At 46.4% G+C, this 15,161-nt stretch overlaps 1 protein-coding gene across 1 annotated transcript in view; it reads left to right on the forward strand.

Moving 5' to 3' along the window:
• CDS2 (CDP-diacylglycerol synthase 2) overlaps positions 1-15,161 on the forward strand; it is a 72,418-nt gene that overhangs the window by 43,899 nt on the left and 13,358 nt on the right. Inside the window, exons 2-6 of the mRNA XM_049868815.1 lie at positions 7,079-7,215; positions 8,503-8,599; positions 9,780-9,877; positions 12,119-12,258; positions 14,758-14,816. Coding sequence (XP_049724772.1) covers positions 7,079-7,215; positions 8,503-8,599; positions 9,780-9,877; positions 12,119-12,258; positions 14,758-14,816 — 531 coding nt within the window. The remainder of the gene's footprint in view (positions 1-7,078; positions 7,216-8,502; positions 8,600-9,779; positions 9,878-12,118; positions 12,259-14,757; positions 14,817-15,161) is intronic.

Genomic DNA, 15,161 nt, shown 5'->3' on the forward strand with positions numbered 1-15,161 from the left:
AAATTCTTTTTTTTTTTAAAACTTTTTATTAAAGGAACTTTCAAACACAAAGTAGAATAATTTAACATTATTGTAGCTATTGTAAGGAAAGGTATGGTAAACACTTGCTGTTCACCTTTATCAGTTCTCAAAAATTGATTTGGTTGCCTAGCAGCCTCCAAAGGTGGCCCCTGTGGTTTTTTACAGTTATCATTGTGAACTTACAGGTTTTCATATATTTGTGTTTAAGTTAGTTTTAGTATATTTTTTACTGCTCAAATTGCCCCATATTTGGTCATTAAAGCCAAGCCAAACCAGTCGCTGTCAAGTCGATTCCAACTCACGGGCACCCCATGTGTGTCAGAGTAGGAACTGTGCTCCGTACAGTTTTCAGTGGCTGGCTGTGAACTTTAGGAAGTAGATTGCCAAGTCTTTCTTCTGAGTGACCTCCGTGTGGACTCGAACCACCAACCTTTTGGTTACCAGCCAAGTACTTAACCATTCTCTCCACCCAGGAACTGCGTTTCTTAGCTGGCTTTCTCATTTTTTTGTATTTCATCTTTTCCTAGGGAGTTTCTGTGATTTATCAACAAAGGAAAACTATTTCGAGTTGTTTCCGTAAGTTTCTTCTGCAGCTAATATGACAATTTTGTGATTGAGAACACTGCTAATTTCATTTTTTTCAAGGGAAGAATGTTAAATTCCATTTGATTGGCTGTTGTTTCCATGACTATCAGTTACAAACCAGGCATACCAAAAAGGTGTCAATATAATATTCCAAATGCAGGGTAGGAGAGGCTGGGGCATGAAACACTGGGGACATAGGCTCTTGTGTCCACTTAACCTTGTCTAGTGATCTTGGTAGTAAGCACTGCTGTGAGATAGGTGATGCTGGGGCAGGTAATGGATGGTGATTTATGATTTACAGGCTCATCAGATGTGGAGCTCCACAGCAGAGGTCTAGGGAGCACATCTGAGCCCAGTTTCGAGATTGCAGATAAGCTTTTCTTTTCCATCTCCTTAGATCTTTTGGCAATATTTGGCATACTCTCTTCCTTGAAAGAGCCTTATTCTAATAAAGGGGAAACTAAACACATTCACTTCTTCCCTTGGTAAGGCTGAAGACTCATTTTCCCTTAAATGCTAAGCAGAGATGCCTCACTAGGGAACTGATGATAAGACTTGCTGTACTCCAGCAGGGCTTCTGATTTTCGGTGGCTTTTTCCTAACCCTGGAAAAACATGTGATGTCATCAGAACAGAACTGTGGGAGGAGCCTTCCCAGGGCCTGGGATGATTTTTCCTCCTCTGTAGTCTGAGTCCTGAGTTAAATAGTGGCTTGCGATGATGGTTGATACTCCCTGCAACTGTTTCAGATTATAGTTGTACGCTTTGTTCTTTTAGCAAACGGATGCTTTTACTTCATAGGGAGGCTTTGATGCGGAAGGTGGGAGAGAGTGTTGGGAGAAAGAAAGATGCCTGTTTATACCTTGTCAAATTCTTCGCTTAACGTGTAAGGTCTGCAGTTGTGTGGAGGTCGTACCCAGTACAGTGGTATCTGTTTGAAATAGAAATCTAGCCTGGCATTCCTAAAAGCTGAGCTTCAGGCAGGCTTCCTCTTTCTTTTCTGGTTTTTCTCAGCCATACCTCTGCCACGAAGCCTGTACTTTTTTGAATCCCTTTGTATTAATTAGGACACGTGTGGCCCCAAGTGGCAAGAAACCCAGAATAGCCGCAGTGGCTTACCAAGATAGAAACTTTTTTCTCTTTCATGTAGTAAGCAGATCTATACTCCTTTTCTGTTGCTGCTTGGTCGTCCTCTGTAGATAATTTGGAGCTCATGGTCTACTTCTTTTATCTTGTTGTTTGGTCATTCTTAATAGATGGCTTTCACCTCATGGTCTGAGGTGGTTGCTGGAGCTCCAACTAGCCTGTCCATATTTGAGGAATCATAAAGGAAGAATGGTAGAATTGCATGTACCACTTCTGTTAACGTCTCATTGACCAGAATTAGAAAATACAGTCTTTATTCTAATCTCAGCTAAAAATCAGAGCCTTATAATTACAGTGTCTAAGAAAGGAGTATGGATATTGGAACAATTGGCCACAACCCTATAATGCCTCATATAGTGCTAGTAAGAGCGCAAAAAATGTTGAGTTGCTGAACTAAGCTTTGCATAGACAGCTGTGATCTGGATCTGTTAATCTAAGTAAAGCCTGGTTTCTTTCTGGATGGCTGGCTGTGGCTGCTTACGCAGATACAGTGAGACTTATTTACTGTCTTTTCTACACTGTAGGTAGGTGCCGTGCCGGGTGCTGGGGATACAGTGGTGAGGAAGTCAACATGGCTCCTGTCCTCACAGATTATGGACTAGAGGGGAGCAGTGCTGGAGAAGGATGAGCACCACTGGGACATACAGGCAGTTGAGGAAGTCTTGGAGAGACAGGTATCTCTTTGCAGGGAGCTGAAGGATAAATTAGAATTAGCCAGAGGAGAGGCGGATTTCAGGGAAGAGACTTCTAGGCATGAACAGCGTGAGCAAAATCCTAAAGGTGAGAAAGTACATCCTGTTTAGTGTGGTTACGAGAAACAAGGCTGGAAGCTTAGATAAGACCCACATCCCAAAGGGGCTTGTTAGCCATTTTAGTGTCCCCGTGGACATTGGGGAGCCATGGCAGGGGTTCAGGATGGGAAGTGACACGATCAGATTTTCTTTCTGGGGAAGTTCCTGTTGATGTACTGGGGATGGACTCAAAGCTGGAAGCAAAGTAGCCAGGTCGGCTATGGTGGTTACCCAGAGAATGGATGATGTTGGCCGGAATCGAGGGAGTTACAGAGATGACGGGAACGAGTGGATGGTGCTGAAAGCTGTTTTGGAGGTAGCATTAAAAGACTGGGTGATGGCTAGGCCTAGGGGTTGAGGGAGGAGTAACCAGGGGTGATGGCCCTGTTTCTCACTTGCTCAGACAATTGAACTTGTCAAATGGGGTTAGCATTAGAAAGAGCTAGACATGCTTTTATTTTCTTTTTAATTCCAAACGCTATATATATATAATATCGTTGTTAGGTGCCGTTAAGTTAGCACCTAACAACAACGTACCTCATGTATAACAGAAGAAGACATTGCCAGGACTTGCACCATTTTCACAATCATTGCTGTGTTTGAACCCATTGTTGCAGCCACTGTGTCAGTCCATAATATATGTGTGTATTTATTTATCTGATGAAATGATGAAAACCTACTTGTCTTTTTCAGTGAGAGGAACACGGGAGTCCCTGGCGCTCTTATTAAAGATAAACCTGTCTCCGGTAGCTTCACTCTAGGGGACGAGTCTGTAAGTGGAGGAGTTGATTGTCCTGGCAGCTTCCACGGGGCTTGATTGAGAAGATGGTGGGCACGGTATTTAGTAGAAAGGCCAGGCTTTCCTCCAGAAGAAGGCTTGTAATTTGCATATAAAACAGTGCAGAAAATAATTTGTATAAATTACACAGCCACTCAGTAAGTGAAACTTAAAGAATTTCAATGTAATGTCTAAATTTCTAGTGCCAGTGGCAAGGACAGAGTTTTCGGAGATGTAACCAGCCATTGCATTGATCACTACCTTTTAAAAGTTTTCCTTTAAGACAGGAACCATCCCCGAAGACAAATCATCAGGCATGAAAAGGACTGGTCAGAGGGGGGGAGAGAGATGCTGATGAAGAGTGAGCTAATTAAATCAGGTGGACACTGGAGAGTGTGTTGGCAACTCTTGACTGGAGGGGGGATGCGAAGATAGAGAGAGAGGGAAGATGGCAAAATTGGCATGAAACGAGAGACTGAAAGGGCTGACTCAATAGGGGGAGAGCAAGTGGGAGAAGGGAGTAAGATGTATGTAAACCTACATGTGACAGACTGATTGGAATGGTAAATGTTCACTTGAAGCTTAATAAAAATTAATTAAAAAAAAAAAAGTTTTCCTTTAAGAAGAAAGACTAGTGGGATGGCACCACTTACTTCCATTCCCAAGTTTTTACCCCCTCTTAGGCAAACACAAACAGATTATTAGTATATTTTCTTTAGCAGGGTACAAACCTGAGTTGGCATCTGATTAAAAAATAGGGTGTAGGGTGGGGTAGCTCCCATATTCCTGGAACCCAGGCTTCCCAGGTGGGTTGGCACACTGCCATGGGCTCTGTCCAGCTCTGGCTCCAGCCATACTTTTTTTGGTTAAGCTCTGACCATCACCACTTGTGGGTGTCACCACGGAGTCTTGAGAAATTTTGAAGTAGAAGGGTGGGCCCCTGGGACCAACTGATGACTGAAAGGGAGTCTCAGAAGGTTGTTGCCCAGTACGCTTTTTAAAGCCAAGGAAATCCTGAGAATTAAGAGGAAGCGGAGAGCATAGGGTAGGAGCCAAACAACAGAGTTTTCCAAGTGGAGAATAAGGGTGAAAATTAGTTCTACAAATGCTAGAACCCTTTCTGGGAAAAGCCAAATCTTGACCACAAGGACCCCCGTCTGCCTGCGGCTGCCTCTGCCCCTCCCTTGCTGTCCTTTCCTGCTTCTGCTGAGGGAAGGCTCTGCCCTCTCCTGCTTCTGCTGAGGGAAGTCCCCCCTGAAAGCAGCACTGTTGTTTCCTGTTCTTACCAGCACCACAACCCCATGGGAAATGGCTGTGGGAGGATAAGTGTTGCTTTAGGTAGACTCTGAGAGGGCCTGCTCTGCTCAGCTTCTGTTGTGGAAGGAAGAGGGTCACTGAAATTTGGGGTGTGGCTGCAGCAGGGAAATGTTTCTCCAGCACCTGTTATTATGCAGTCACTTTACAGTTTTCTTAGCTGTTCATTGATGTGGCAGTTGATCACCCCAGTTACCTCCAAGACCGGCAGTTCTTTCCCCCTGTGAAGACCAGGGAATGGAGCTGGGACCAGGGCACTGCTTTCCTTGGCTGGCTGCTGCCGCCTTCTGCAGAAAGCTTTCCTTGACACCTGCCTTGCCTGCCATCCCCCAACGAGCAAACCAGTGAACATGCTTGGTGCCTCCAGGGCTTGGTCCAGCATATACCTCTTTTCTTCTGGGCGAGAACTTGGGCTCCAAGTCCTGGCCTCCTTCTGAGTCCATTATGAAGCTGCTGCTGGCACTCAGCTTCCCTTACCTAACCAACCGTAAGAAGCCATTCCTCCCGTGAGGTGGGGAGGAGCCAGAAAACTCCAGCCTGTTTCCTTGGCCTGGTCTTTTGAGACATCTACCCCTGGGGGGCTGGGTACCAGAGAGCTGGCTGACTTGTCAGCCCTCTCGGGGCTATGCCCTTTCCCTTCTCACAGGGATTTGCCCTGTCAGCCTCGTTTGGCCCTGTTTTAGCTTGTGGGAGAGTGGTCGTCTGTGTAGGTTGTCTCCTGTTCAGAGAGTGCCTCCAGGTACAGGGCTCCATGTACGGGGCTCTAAGGTGCGTATTCAGTGGGCCTGGGGTGAAGCCTAGGGACCCTGAAGTTACTTGAGATAAAACCTCCAAAGTTCATCTCTTCCAGGCTTGTTTCCTCAGGATTTTTGCTTTCTTTCTTAGTTGTTCATCATCCCAGCTGATCTGTTGTCTTGGTAATAACAACTCACAATGTCTTTATAACAATTCTTCACCTCCTTTTACTACTTTCTGCCTCAGTGTACCTCCCTTCACTTCACCTCCTTCCTAGCAAGGAGGAAGAGAAGCCCGATATGATGGTATTTGCAGGGCACAGTACCAGCAAATGGTTCATAAAAGGGTCTGGAAGGTCCACAGAACCTCCCGGTAAAGAGCTGGAGCTCCTTGCCCCCTGCCTGCAGGAACTCTCCCCCGCTCAGTACCGGCGTTTGCCCTGCCTGGGGGAGTCTGCAGCCTCTGAGAATCTCCTTGACCACAGGAAGGATCAGTTAAAAATAACCTTATTGTACGCACTTGTGTGCCTGCATGCCTTCTCACCTGCTTCTGCTCCAGCCCAGTCCCCGTGGCTCCTACATCCTCCCGCAGAGCATCTGGGGGCAGCCTGGTGGGGGTCCAGATGCTTGCATTTGAAGCACCACAGTTTAGGGGTCGGAGCTAGATAGATAGTCACGCAGCATCATTACCTCATCTTTTTAAAAATAATATTCTATTATGTTTTTGGTGTAGGTTTACACAGTGCTTTAGGTTTCCATTCAACAATTTCTATACAAATTTGAATGGAAAATTGTTGGGTGACATTGATGATGTTCTCTTTCCGTTAATCTAGTTTCTCTGCCCCCTTACATTCTTATCTTTGTTTTAAGTTAATTGTTGACCATTTGGTCTCATATAGGTGATTTTTTTTTTTTTAAAGGAGCATAGTATTCATGGGTGATATTCTTTATCTTTTGAGCCAGTCTGTTATTTAGCTAAAAGATGACCTCAAGGGCTAGTTTCAAGGTTTCAGGAGTATCTCAGGACAGTTGTCTCAGGGAGTCCTCTAATCTCAACCCCATTGCCTCATCTTGCTGATGGTTGTGATGGGGTGTGGGTGTAAAGTTAACAGAAAATGCAAACGTGTTCTTAATGCCTTGGTCTTAATTCCATCTACCTGGGGAGGAGTGATCCTTGAGGCGTTGCCTGTTTCAGAACCTTTGGGTTGGTGGACTAGGACGCAGCCAGGGGTGATATTAAGTGTTGGTGGAGAGGGGTTTTCACGAGATGGATGGGCCTTCCTGGTTGCCCACAGCCAAATCCATGTAGGAAGTAAACCTGGGGGCACCTGCACCAAGGCCAGAGTCAGGAATGCGGGCCCGGTGAAATCCAGGCACAGTCTCCTTCAGTCTTTGGATACAAAGAGCACAATTCTCTGTCCTCTGGACCTATCCCTTCCCCACACCCATGTAAGACAAGGGGATTGTTAATGCGGGAGACTGTCCCTCCATGCAGGTAAACACCTCTGTTCCAGGAGATGCAGCCACCTTGGCACATGTCAGAGCAGTGTTAGGATTGGTGCTGCTCCAATCTGTTCCTGTGGCCTGACTTTGCTGGGGTCCTCAGGCCTTTTGTGGTCTTTCCCCACAGATCTCTCATGACAGGCATACACTCCTCAATATTCTACTCAGCATTTCTGAACTTCCCTTTTCTGTGTGTCTGCCATGTAGGAGTTGGAGTCTGAAGCAAAGGTTGATGGAGAGACTGCGTCGGACAGTGAGAGTCGAGTGGAACCTGCTCCCCTGCCAACCTCTGCAGATGATACCCCGGAGGTCCTCAACAGGGCCCTTTCCAACTTGTCTTCAAGGTAGCCTAGCTTAATGACGCAGTTGCTTTTTGGGGCCTCACATCACATCCTAGTGCCGTGGAGGCCCCAAAGCCCTCATAGAGCTACTTCTGTTGAAGTGTGTAGGAAAGGCTGGCCCACTTGCCTTGACCTTGGTCTCCCCTGCCTCTGCCCAGGGCCTACTTTTTGTGGAGCACTGGGGCAGAATTGAGTGTGATCCAGTGCTCAACATGACAATGAGTGCAGGGGGCGACCAGGAGGAGAGGAGCCACCCAGCCTGGAGGGATCTAGCCCTTGAAGGATGCTCTAGGTCTGGGGGTACAATCCAAAAAGGAGGAAAAGCATGGACAAGGGTGGGGGTGGGGGGTAGTGGCTGACACAGCACGTCCTCGGAGTTTGTAACTAACGAGTAGGCTTCTTGTCACTGTGGAGCCCACAATTCTGGTTCCAAGTTTAATTTCCCCTCTCCTACACTTATCCATTGTGAACAATTCCTTAAATTCTCCAGGAAGAAATTGAAAAAATCTCAACTTCAGTGAATCTAGGATTAAAACTTTTGACCCTTCAGAATCTCATCCTTCAAACACCAGCTATGTGGGTAGATTAAAAACACCAATAATAAGACCCAAAACATTATCTAAAAGTGTTAATATGTGTGCTGCCCAGTTATCCCATTGGAAGGCTGTATTGTGCAGTGGTTAAGGGCATGGATTCTGGAACCAGACCCCTGGATTCAAATTCCAGCTGTAGGACCTGTCTGCCTCGATTTCCTCATCCGTAAAAGCTAGTTATTCTAAGGATTGAATGAATTGGTGTGTGTAAAGTCCTTCTTAAAAGTTGCTGACACAAATTTGGGCTAGCTGTTTTTTATTATTATATAATTTAATATCATCACCCCAACAATGCAGGAGCAGTGCAATGTAGGATTCTGCTGCAGAGAAAATATTCATAGTGTTTTCTTCAGATAGAGATGGCAGTAGAAGCCATGCAAATGGATACAGAAGCAGAGGGCACCCGTTCGCCATGAGTGCTTTGCCTGATCCCTTCATTAAGATGGAAGCTGGATGTATTTTTCTACAGGCCTCAGGGCATCTGCTGAGTTTGGTTGTGGGTGAGGTGATGGCATTAGTGGCCCCGCTCCTGCCAGCATATGGCTAGTCCCTCTGTCAAGGCAAAGGAGGTGCTTCTGGAAAGAATTGAACTTCAGGGCTCTCTAATTCCAGGAAGAGCCACCCCTCTAGGGCTTGTGCTTTGTTTCTTTCTGCACTCCTAACTGGTGTTTTCTCCTTTCCCTACTCTCTAACCTAGATGGAAGAACTGGTGGGTAAGAGGCATCCTGACTTTGGCCATGATTGCATTTTTCTTCATCATCATTTACCTGGGACCAATGGTTTTAATGATGATTGTAAGTGCCATTTGCATGCTACTTTAGTTTTACTTCCATGTTTTCCTGCAGGACTGGTTTTAAATGCCAGGTGTCGTATTCTGCAATCAATGGGGAGTCTAGGCTTCTTAAAACATTTCTGCCTTAGAACATATGAGGCTTCTCATCTCTCAGCAGCAGCCCAGTGTTATTACTCTAACTGTTTGATTAAACTGTGACCCCAGGTTATGTCGTTAGGTGACTCTTGGTTTTGTTTCTTATTTTCCTGGGTCCTCACAAATGGGCTTAGGGTTTTCATTAAGAAATCCCAGTCCACAATGCTTCTCCCTCAGCCTTCCCACCATCATGGGCAGGGTCAGATGACTAACAGCTGAGTGCTGAGCAAAGCAGTTGGATTTTTTCCTAGAATTTATATTCAAAGTCAAAAGGGAAAGGGATTGGTTGAGTTCTAGGAGATTATAGAATAAAAAGTTGATTAAAATAACAGGGCATGTATTTATTGTGGGAAATTGGCTCTACTCCTGTGACATAAAGGGCTGCCTTGCCATGTGGGATAGCATGACAGAGAGAGGAAGAGGAGAGCAGAATCATTGCAGGACTGAAAGTTTTCTTAAAGAAAATGATTTTTGTTGAAGGCCCATGTCTTAGTTTTCTAGTGCTGTCCTAACAAAATACCACAAATAGGTGGCTTTAAGGAACAGAAGTTTATTTTCTCATAGTTCTGGAGGCTGGAAGCCCAAATTAGGGTATTGGCTGTGTCGATTGCTTCTGAAGGGTTTGAGAGAGGAATTACTGTGTGGCTCTGTCCTAGTTTGTGATAACCAAGAGTCACCCTAGTTTGTGATAACTGAGAGAGAGCCATAGAAGTCCTTGGTGTTCCTTTGCATCCGCCTCCATTGTCACATAGCCTCTCCCTTCCCCCTACGTGACTCTCTTTGTGTCTCTTCATCCCTTTTATAAGACACCACTCAGAAAGGATTAGGACTAAGACCCACCGTACTGCAGTATGACTTAACTGATAATGTCTTTAAAGAAAGATCTTATACCTGCAAACAAGGTCACATTCACGGATTACCAGGGATCCTGACTTCAACATATCTTTTTGGGTGATGTAATTCAATCCATAACAGCCCATGACCTGTTGGTTTTGTTTCCAAAGATTATAAGGATCTAATTTTTCTAATTTTTCTGTGTCCCACAGGTGATGTGTGTTCAGATTAAGTGTTTCCATGAGATAATCACTATTGGCTACAATGTCTACCACTCCTATGACCTACCCTGGTTCAGGACCCTCAGCTGGTAAGCTCGCTAGCCCCACAGGGATCCGTAGCAGATTTGGTTAAGTGCTTTGTGGTAGCTATTTACAGTGATGGTGGGTAGGAGGCAGGAGTGATGGCTACAGACTTGCACAGAACCTTTAAGCCTGGGGTGTTTCATGGGCCAGATTGTGCGGCTAAGCTTTGAGGAGTCTTTAGTAGTTACCAGAGCCTTGGTGGCGCAGTGGTTAAAGAGCTTGGCTGCTAACCAAAATGTTGGCAGTTCAAATTCACCACCTGCTCCTTGGAAACCCTGTGGGCAATTCTGCTCTGCCCTGTAGGTCACTATGAGTCAGAATCAACTCGACGGCAACTGGTTTGGTTTTTTGGTTTTAGTAGTTACCAGGTAGGTGTCTGGAATCTTCCAGAAGAAACTAAGACCAGCTACCTCTATGGGCACGTTTACCTTGGTATTTGGGCCCCTCAGGTGCTTCATCATGGCCCCCTTTTCTAGACCAATGTATTTCCCATGCTGTAGCATCCCAGCATTTCACCAGTGTTGTCTGCAAGTTGGACGGTTTTGGTGCTACCATTTCTGGAACTTGGTTTCCTCACCTCTAAAGCAGGTGGTTGAGACTTTGTAGTTTTCAAACTGTGGTTTTGGAGCCCTAGTGCCTAGGAGGTGCCTTGGGAGCCAGAGGGCAGGAGCAAGACTGAGCATACAGGATCTGGCCTCCTCCAGAGAAACTTTCTCTGCCTTTCCTAGGAAAGGGCTCTGCTACCCTAAAGCAAAAACAACGGAAAAACCTGTAGAGCAGATGGTATCTGAGACCCTTCCTGATCTGAAGTTCCCTGCTTTACCAGCTATACTATGCTAAGGAGCCCTGGTGGTGCAGTGGTTATGCACTTGGCTGCTAACTGCAAGATTGGTAATTCGAACCCACCCAGCTGCTTTGGAGGGGAAAAGACCTGGCAATCTGCTCCCATAAAGATTACAGCCTAGGAAACCCTGTGGGGCAGTTCTACTCTGTCATATAGCGTTACTGTGAGTTGCAGTCTATTCAGTGGCACACAACAACAGATTGGTGACATTTGACCAGAACATTGCATGATGCTGAGAAGTCTTGTGCAAATACAAGCCCTTCTCATCGCATTATGCTGGAACACAGGGTTTGATTTCTGTGGTTTAGCCAGGCTAGAGAGTAGTGTTTTGGCCCCAACAGTTTGGTCCCGGCCAAGGGAGCCGATGTGTGCAGACTAGGCTGGGTATTCCCCTCCCAGGGGTGCTTTCCCACCATTCAACAGGGCGGGCTGCCTCCCAGCCTCCAGATGGACCCGTGATGGCCATCTGGGTTAAGATGTGGCTGTTTTGTGGCTGGAAAGCAGTGTCTGGAATTTTGTTAACACACTCAGGAGGTCTGACCTCTGGCCTGTGGTCACTTACCAAAGGAAGTTTTTGGGTGTGTGGAACAGAAAATAAATCTAAGATGGGGAGTTCCTGAACTTCAACAACTTTAAAAAAACAATGGTAAAGGGAAACTCTCCACCCTTTCCCAATCTCAGAATCCTTGACCAGTGCTCGCAGTGGTGGCTGCGTGGCTATTAAAGTCCCAGGGAGGTATAAGAGCTATGGCTTCTCCCTCCGAGGAGCTCCAGTTGAGGAGAGCGGATATAGAAAAGTGAAAGTTAACATTAGAGATGGTTGACCATCGGAGCCAGGCTTGCGGGGAGGGGTGGTACTCTGAGATGATGGGCCGTAGTTCATTGTCTAGTGAAATGAGCAACTACTGCTCGCTCTGGAAATGCAGGGGAGACAGATATGTGAAGTTTTACAAAGAAAACGGTCTGAGCAATGAGTGAACAGTGGGTAAGTGGAGGGGATGTTCCAAGCAGGGAAAAGGCAGGAGCAAAGCAGGCAGCTGGGAACGGCAGCGTAAACTGTTTTGACAAGAGTGGAGGCATCTTCTTGGGAAGAGTGGAAATAAGTCCAGGGAAAAAGGATGGGGGCACATTTTGGAGGGTCTTACGGTTTGAGTGTTCTTAGGGTTAGGTTTGGAAGCTCCGCAGAAGGCGTAAAAAGAGTCCCAAGTTTGTGGTAAGTGAAGAGAGCTGCCACAATTGTTTCCAGAGAAACCTCTCACCAGCAGTGTTACCAGAGAACAAGTTCTGCTTGTTCTTTGTGACTCACGTGGAGGTCTTGTGGCAGGGAGGAGTGCGGCGGGGAGGACCGCAGAGAGGCAGCGCGGGTTCCCTGTGCAGTGCAGTGACCTGTCTCTGTCTACAGGTACTTCCTACTGTGTGTAAATTATTTCTTCTATGGTGAAACAGTAACGGATTACTTCTTCACTCTGGTCCAGAGAGAGGAGCCTTTGCGGATTCTCAGCAAATACCACCGATTCATTTCCTTTACTCTGTATCTAACAGGTACACAGTAAGTGGGTCGTGGGTTCTTGTGTCTGTATGGTTTTCCTATGGGTGTTGAGTGGGAGTTAGGGAGTCTCTTGGTTCATGGGATGTTTGGATGACATTAACTTGGACTGTGCAGGGGAGCGAGCTGACGGCACAGTCGGGTGTTTGCTATGGCAGCTCTTTTCTGATAAGAGAAATGGAGACCGAGGAGGGTTTGTGGCTTGGAGAAGGGGGCTACAGTGTTGTGCCACCTGTCCTGTGTTCTGGCCTCTTCTGGAAGGCAGCATACCATGGTCTGTCCTGACTGCTGTTATCGGAGTCTGTGGTGTGACCAAAACAAAAATCCAGGAGCTTGCATGTAAAACCAAGTGACCATTTACTTCAGAGTAGTATCTTAGGAGACCGCCTCTATGGACCTTGCAGCGTGGTGGAAATTTTCCTGGGTTTCCATTTAAAAAGAGTCCGTGACCTTAGGGGGCCAAGGACTTCATCTTTCTGAGTCTGAGTTAGCTCTTCTGTAATCTGGAGCTAAAACTGCAGGGTTACTGTGAGGATTAAATCAGATATATTAAAACTTGGTAAACATTAACTGCTATTTAACATAAACTCAGTTAAGACTGTACACATATTCTAATAAGGTTTGTTCATTTCTGAGTTGCCTTCAAAGCTAGTTTATGAGGCACACAAGAAATTGGTTATCATTAATTTTAGTCTGATCTTACTTTTGATCAAGGTGGTAGCAATACTTTGGCTCTGTGAAAGGTACCTGGCCATTCACATATAAAATCCACCGCCGGGGGGTCTGCTGTCATCGAGGATATTCAGAAGAACACCCTCAGATCCTGAAAGCAGCCCCTACCATGGGGAGCTCAGGGCAGTGGAACAGCCACACACTTGCTGGGATAAGTCAGAGGCGTCTGGGCAGACCTGCTTTCAAGGCCTCAGCACACTTGTGCGTAAAAATCCCTTTTTGTTGCTGGAAAAAGGGGGTAGGCTGCAGACGCTCTGCCACCATCTGGGTCAGAGTGAGAGAAACGCTGGGCTGGTCTGGGCCCTGTTCCAGGAGGACCTTGCTCTACCCCCATTCTTTAGGACCGAAAAAACAAAACTAAATCCATTGCTGCTGAGTCGATTTTGGCTCATAGTGACCCCACAGGACAGAGTAAAACTGCCCTACAGGGTTGCCTAGGCTGTAATCTTTATGGAAACAGACTGCCCCATCTTTTTTCCATAGGGCAGGTGATAGGTTCGAACTGCTGACCTTTCAGTTAGCAGCAAGCGCTTAACCACTGCGCCACCAGGGTTCCTTTCTTTAGACAGAGGCTGGCAAATTTTTTTTTTAAAAGTCCAGTTAGTAATTATTTTAGGCTTTGGGGGCACATGGTCTCTATCCCAACTACTGGATTCTGCCATTATGGCTGAAAGCAGCTGTAGACAATATGTAAGTGAATTGGAATGGCTGTGTTCCAGTAAAACTGTATTTAGAAAAACAAGCAATTGGCTTGGCTGCTGTTTGCTGCAGGGCTTTGAACCGGTTCGGAATGGTTCAGTAATTGCCAACCAGTAGGTGCGTTTATAGGAACCAAATCTGTTGCCAGTTGAATTTTGACCCTAGTAGGAAATGGCGCAGTTTTACCCTGTCATATAGGGTCGCTATGAGTCGGAATCGACTTGACGGCAGTGGGTTTAGGAAATAGACGGAGCCCTGGTGGCGTAGTGGTTAAGTGCTATGGCTGCTAACCAAAGGGTCGGCAGTTCGAATCCGCCAGGCGCTCCTTGGAAACTCTATGGGGCAGTTCTACTCTGTCCTGTAGGGTCCCTATGGGTCAGAATCTACTTGACAGCAATGGGTTTGGTTTACTTTTTGGTCAGGGAACAGACAGCAATGCCCTGCTCAAAGATGGCAGCAGAACCACGCCACTTTGAACGTGTGTCACTCTCCAGAGTTCCGCCAATAATCCAGTCTTCTATATCAGGCTCTGTGAAACTTTCGGGATCTGTGCAGGAGACTGGATTACTGGCAGGACTGTGGAGAGCCACACACATTCAAAGTGGTGCAGTCGGCTGCCATCCTTGAGTGAGGCACCACTGTTTTTGTTTTCCTACTCAGGTCAAAATCCTACAGGCAACAGATGTGGTTGCTGTGCTGCCCTCATTTATGCTGGCAACTGCTGAACTGTTCTGAACTGGTTCAAAGCCCTGGTTTGCTGACCCCTGTTCTAGGAACAAAACATGCCTACTAGACAAACAGTGTCCTAAATTGAGTGCGGTCTACAAGATTTAAAATACTGCCTTCAACATGTTGATTGTCTTGAAGGAGTCATTTTCTCCTCCTGACTGCTTCTCCGGATAACTAGCTTGTTCTTCCCCCAGGGCTTTGGAATTGTGCACTGGCTAACTGCTGCTAAGAATTAGCCAAGGGACCCTTAGCACAGTTGAAAGAAATGACCAGGGCAAAGATGAACACAGGATGTGATTCATTCTGTCCTTTCTCTTTCTCCCTCCTCACACTAGGCTTCTGCATGTTTGTGCTGAGTCTGGTCAAGAAGCACTATCGACTGCAGTTCTACATGGTAAGGAGGGGTGTGTGTGCGTGCCAGGATTCTTGGTTTCTGTGAAGTTCTGTCCAGAAACTCAGCAGGCCGTCCATTCTTTCTGTGATAAAACCGGAACTCTGGCACTCAGTCAGTTCTGTATGCATCTAGAACCTGGGGCATGAACCTGTTTAGTTTGGCAGCTTGCTGTCCCCCTAGGCCCAATCTCTGTTAGTTATACCCTAAGTAACCTCTCTACTAGGGCCCTGACAGTGAGCTCCAGGTGAGGCTCAGGTGAAGCTTCACAAATATCCTGCCTCGTACATTGCTTGTGTATCAGTCAGGGTTCTCCAGCGGAACAGCCAGTAGGAGGTATGTATGTGT

Source organism: Elephas maximus, chromosome 25, assembly GCF_024166365.1.
Source record: "Elephas maximus indicus isolate mEleMax1 chromosome 25, mEleMax1 primary haplotype, whole genome shotgun sequence".
Lineage (NCBI taxonomy): Eukaryota > Metazoa > Chordata > Mammalia > Proboscidea > Elephantidae > Elephas > Elephas maximus.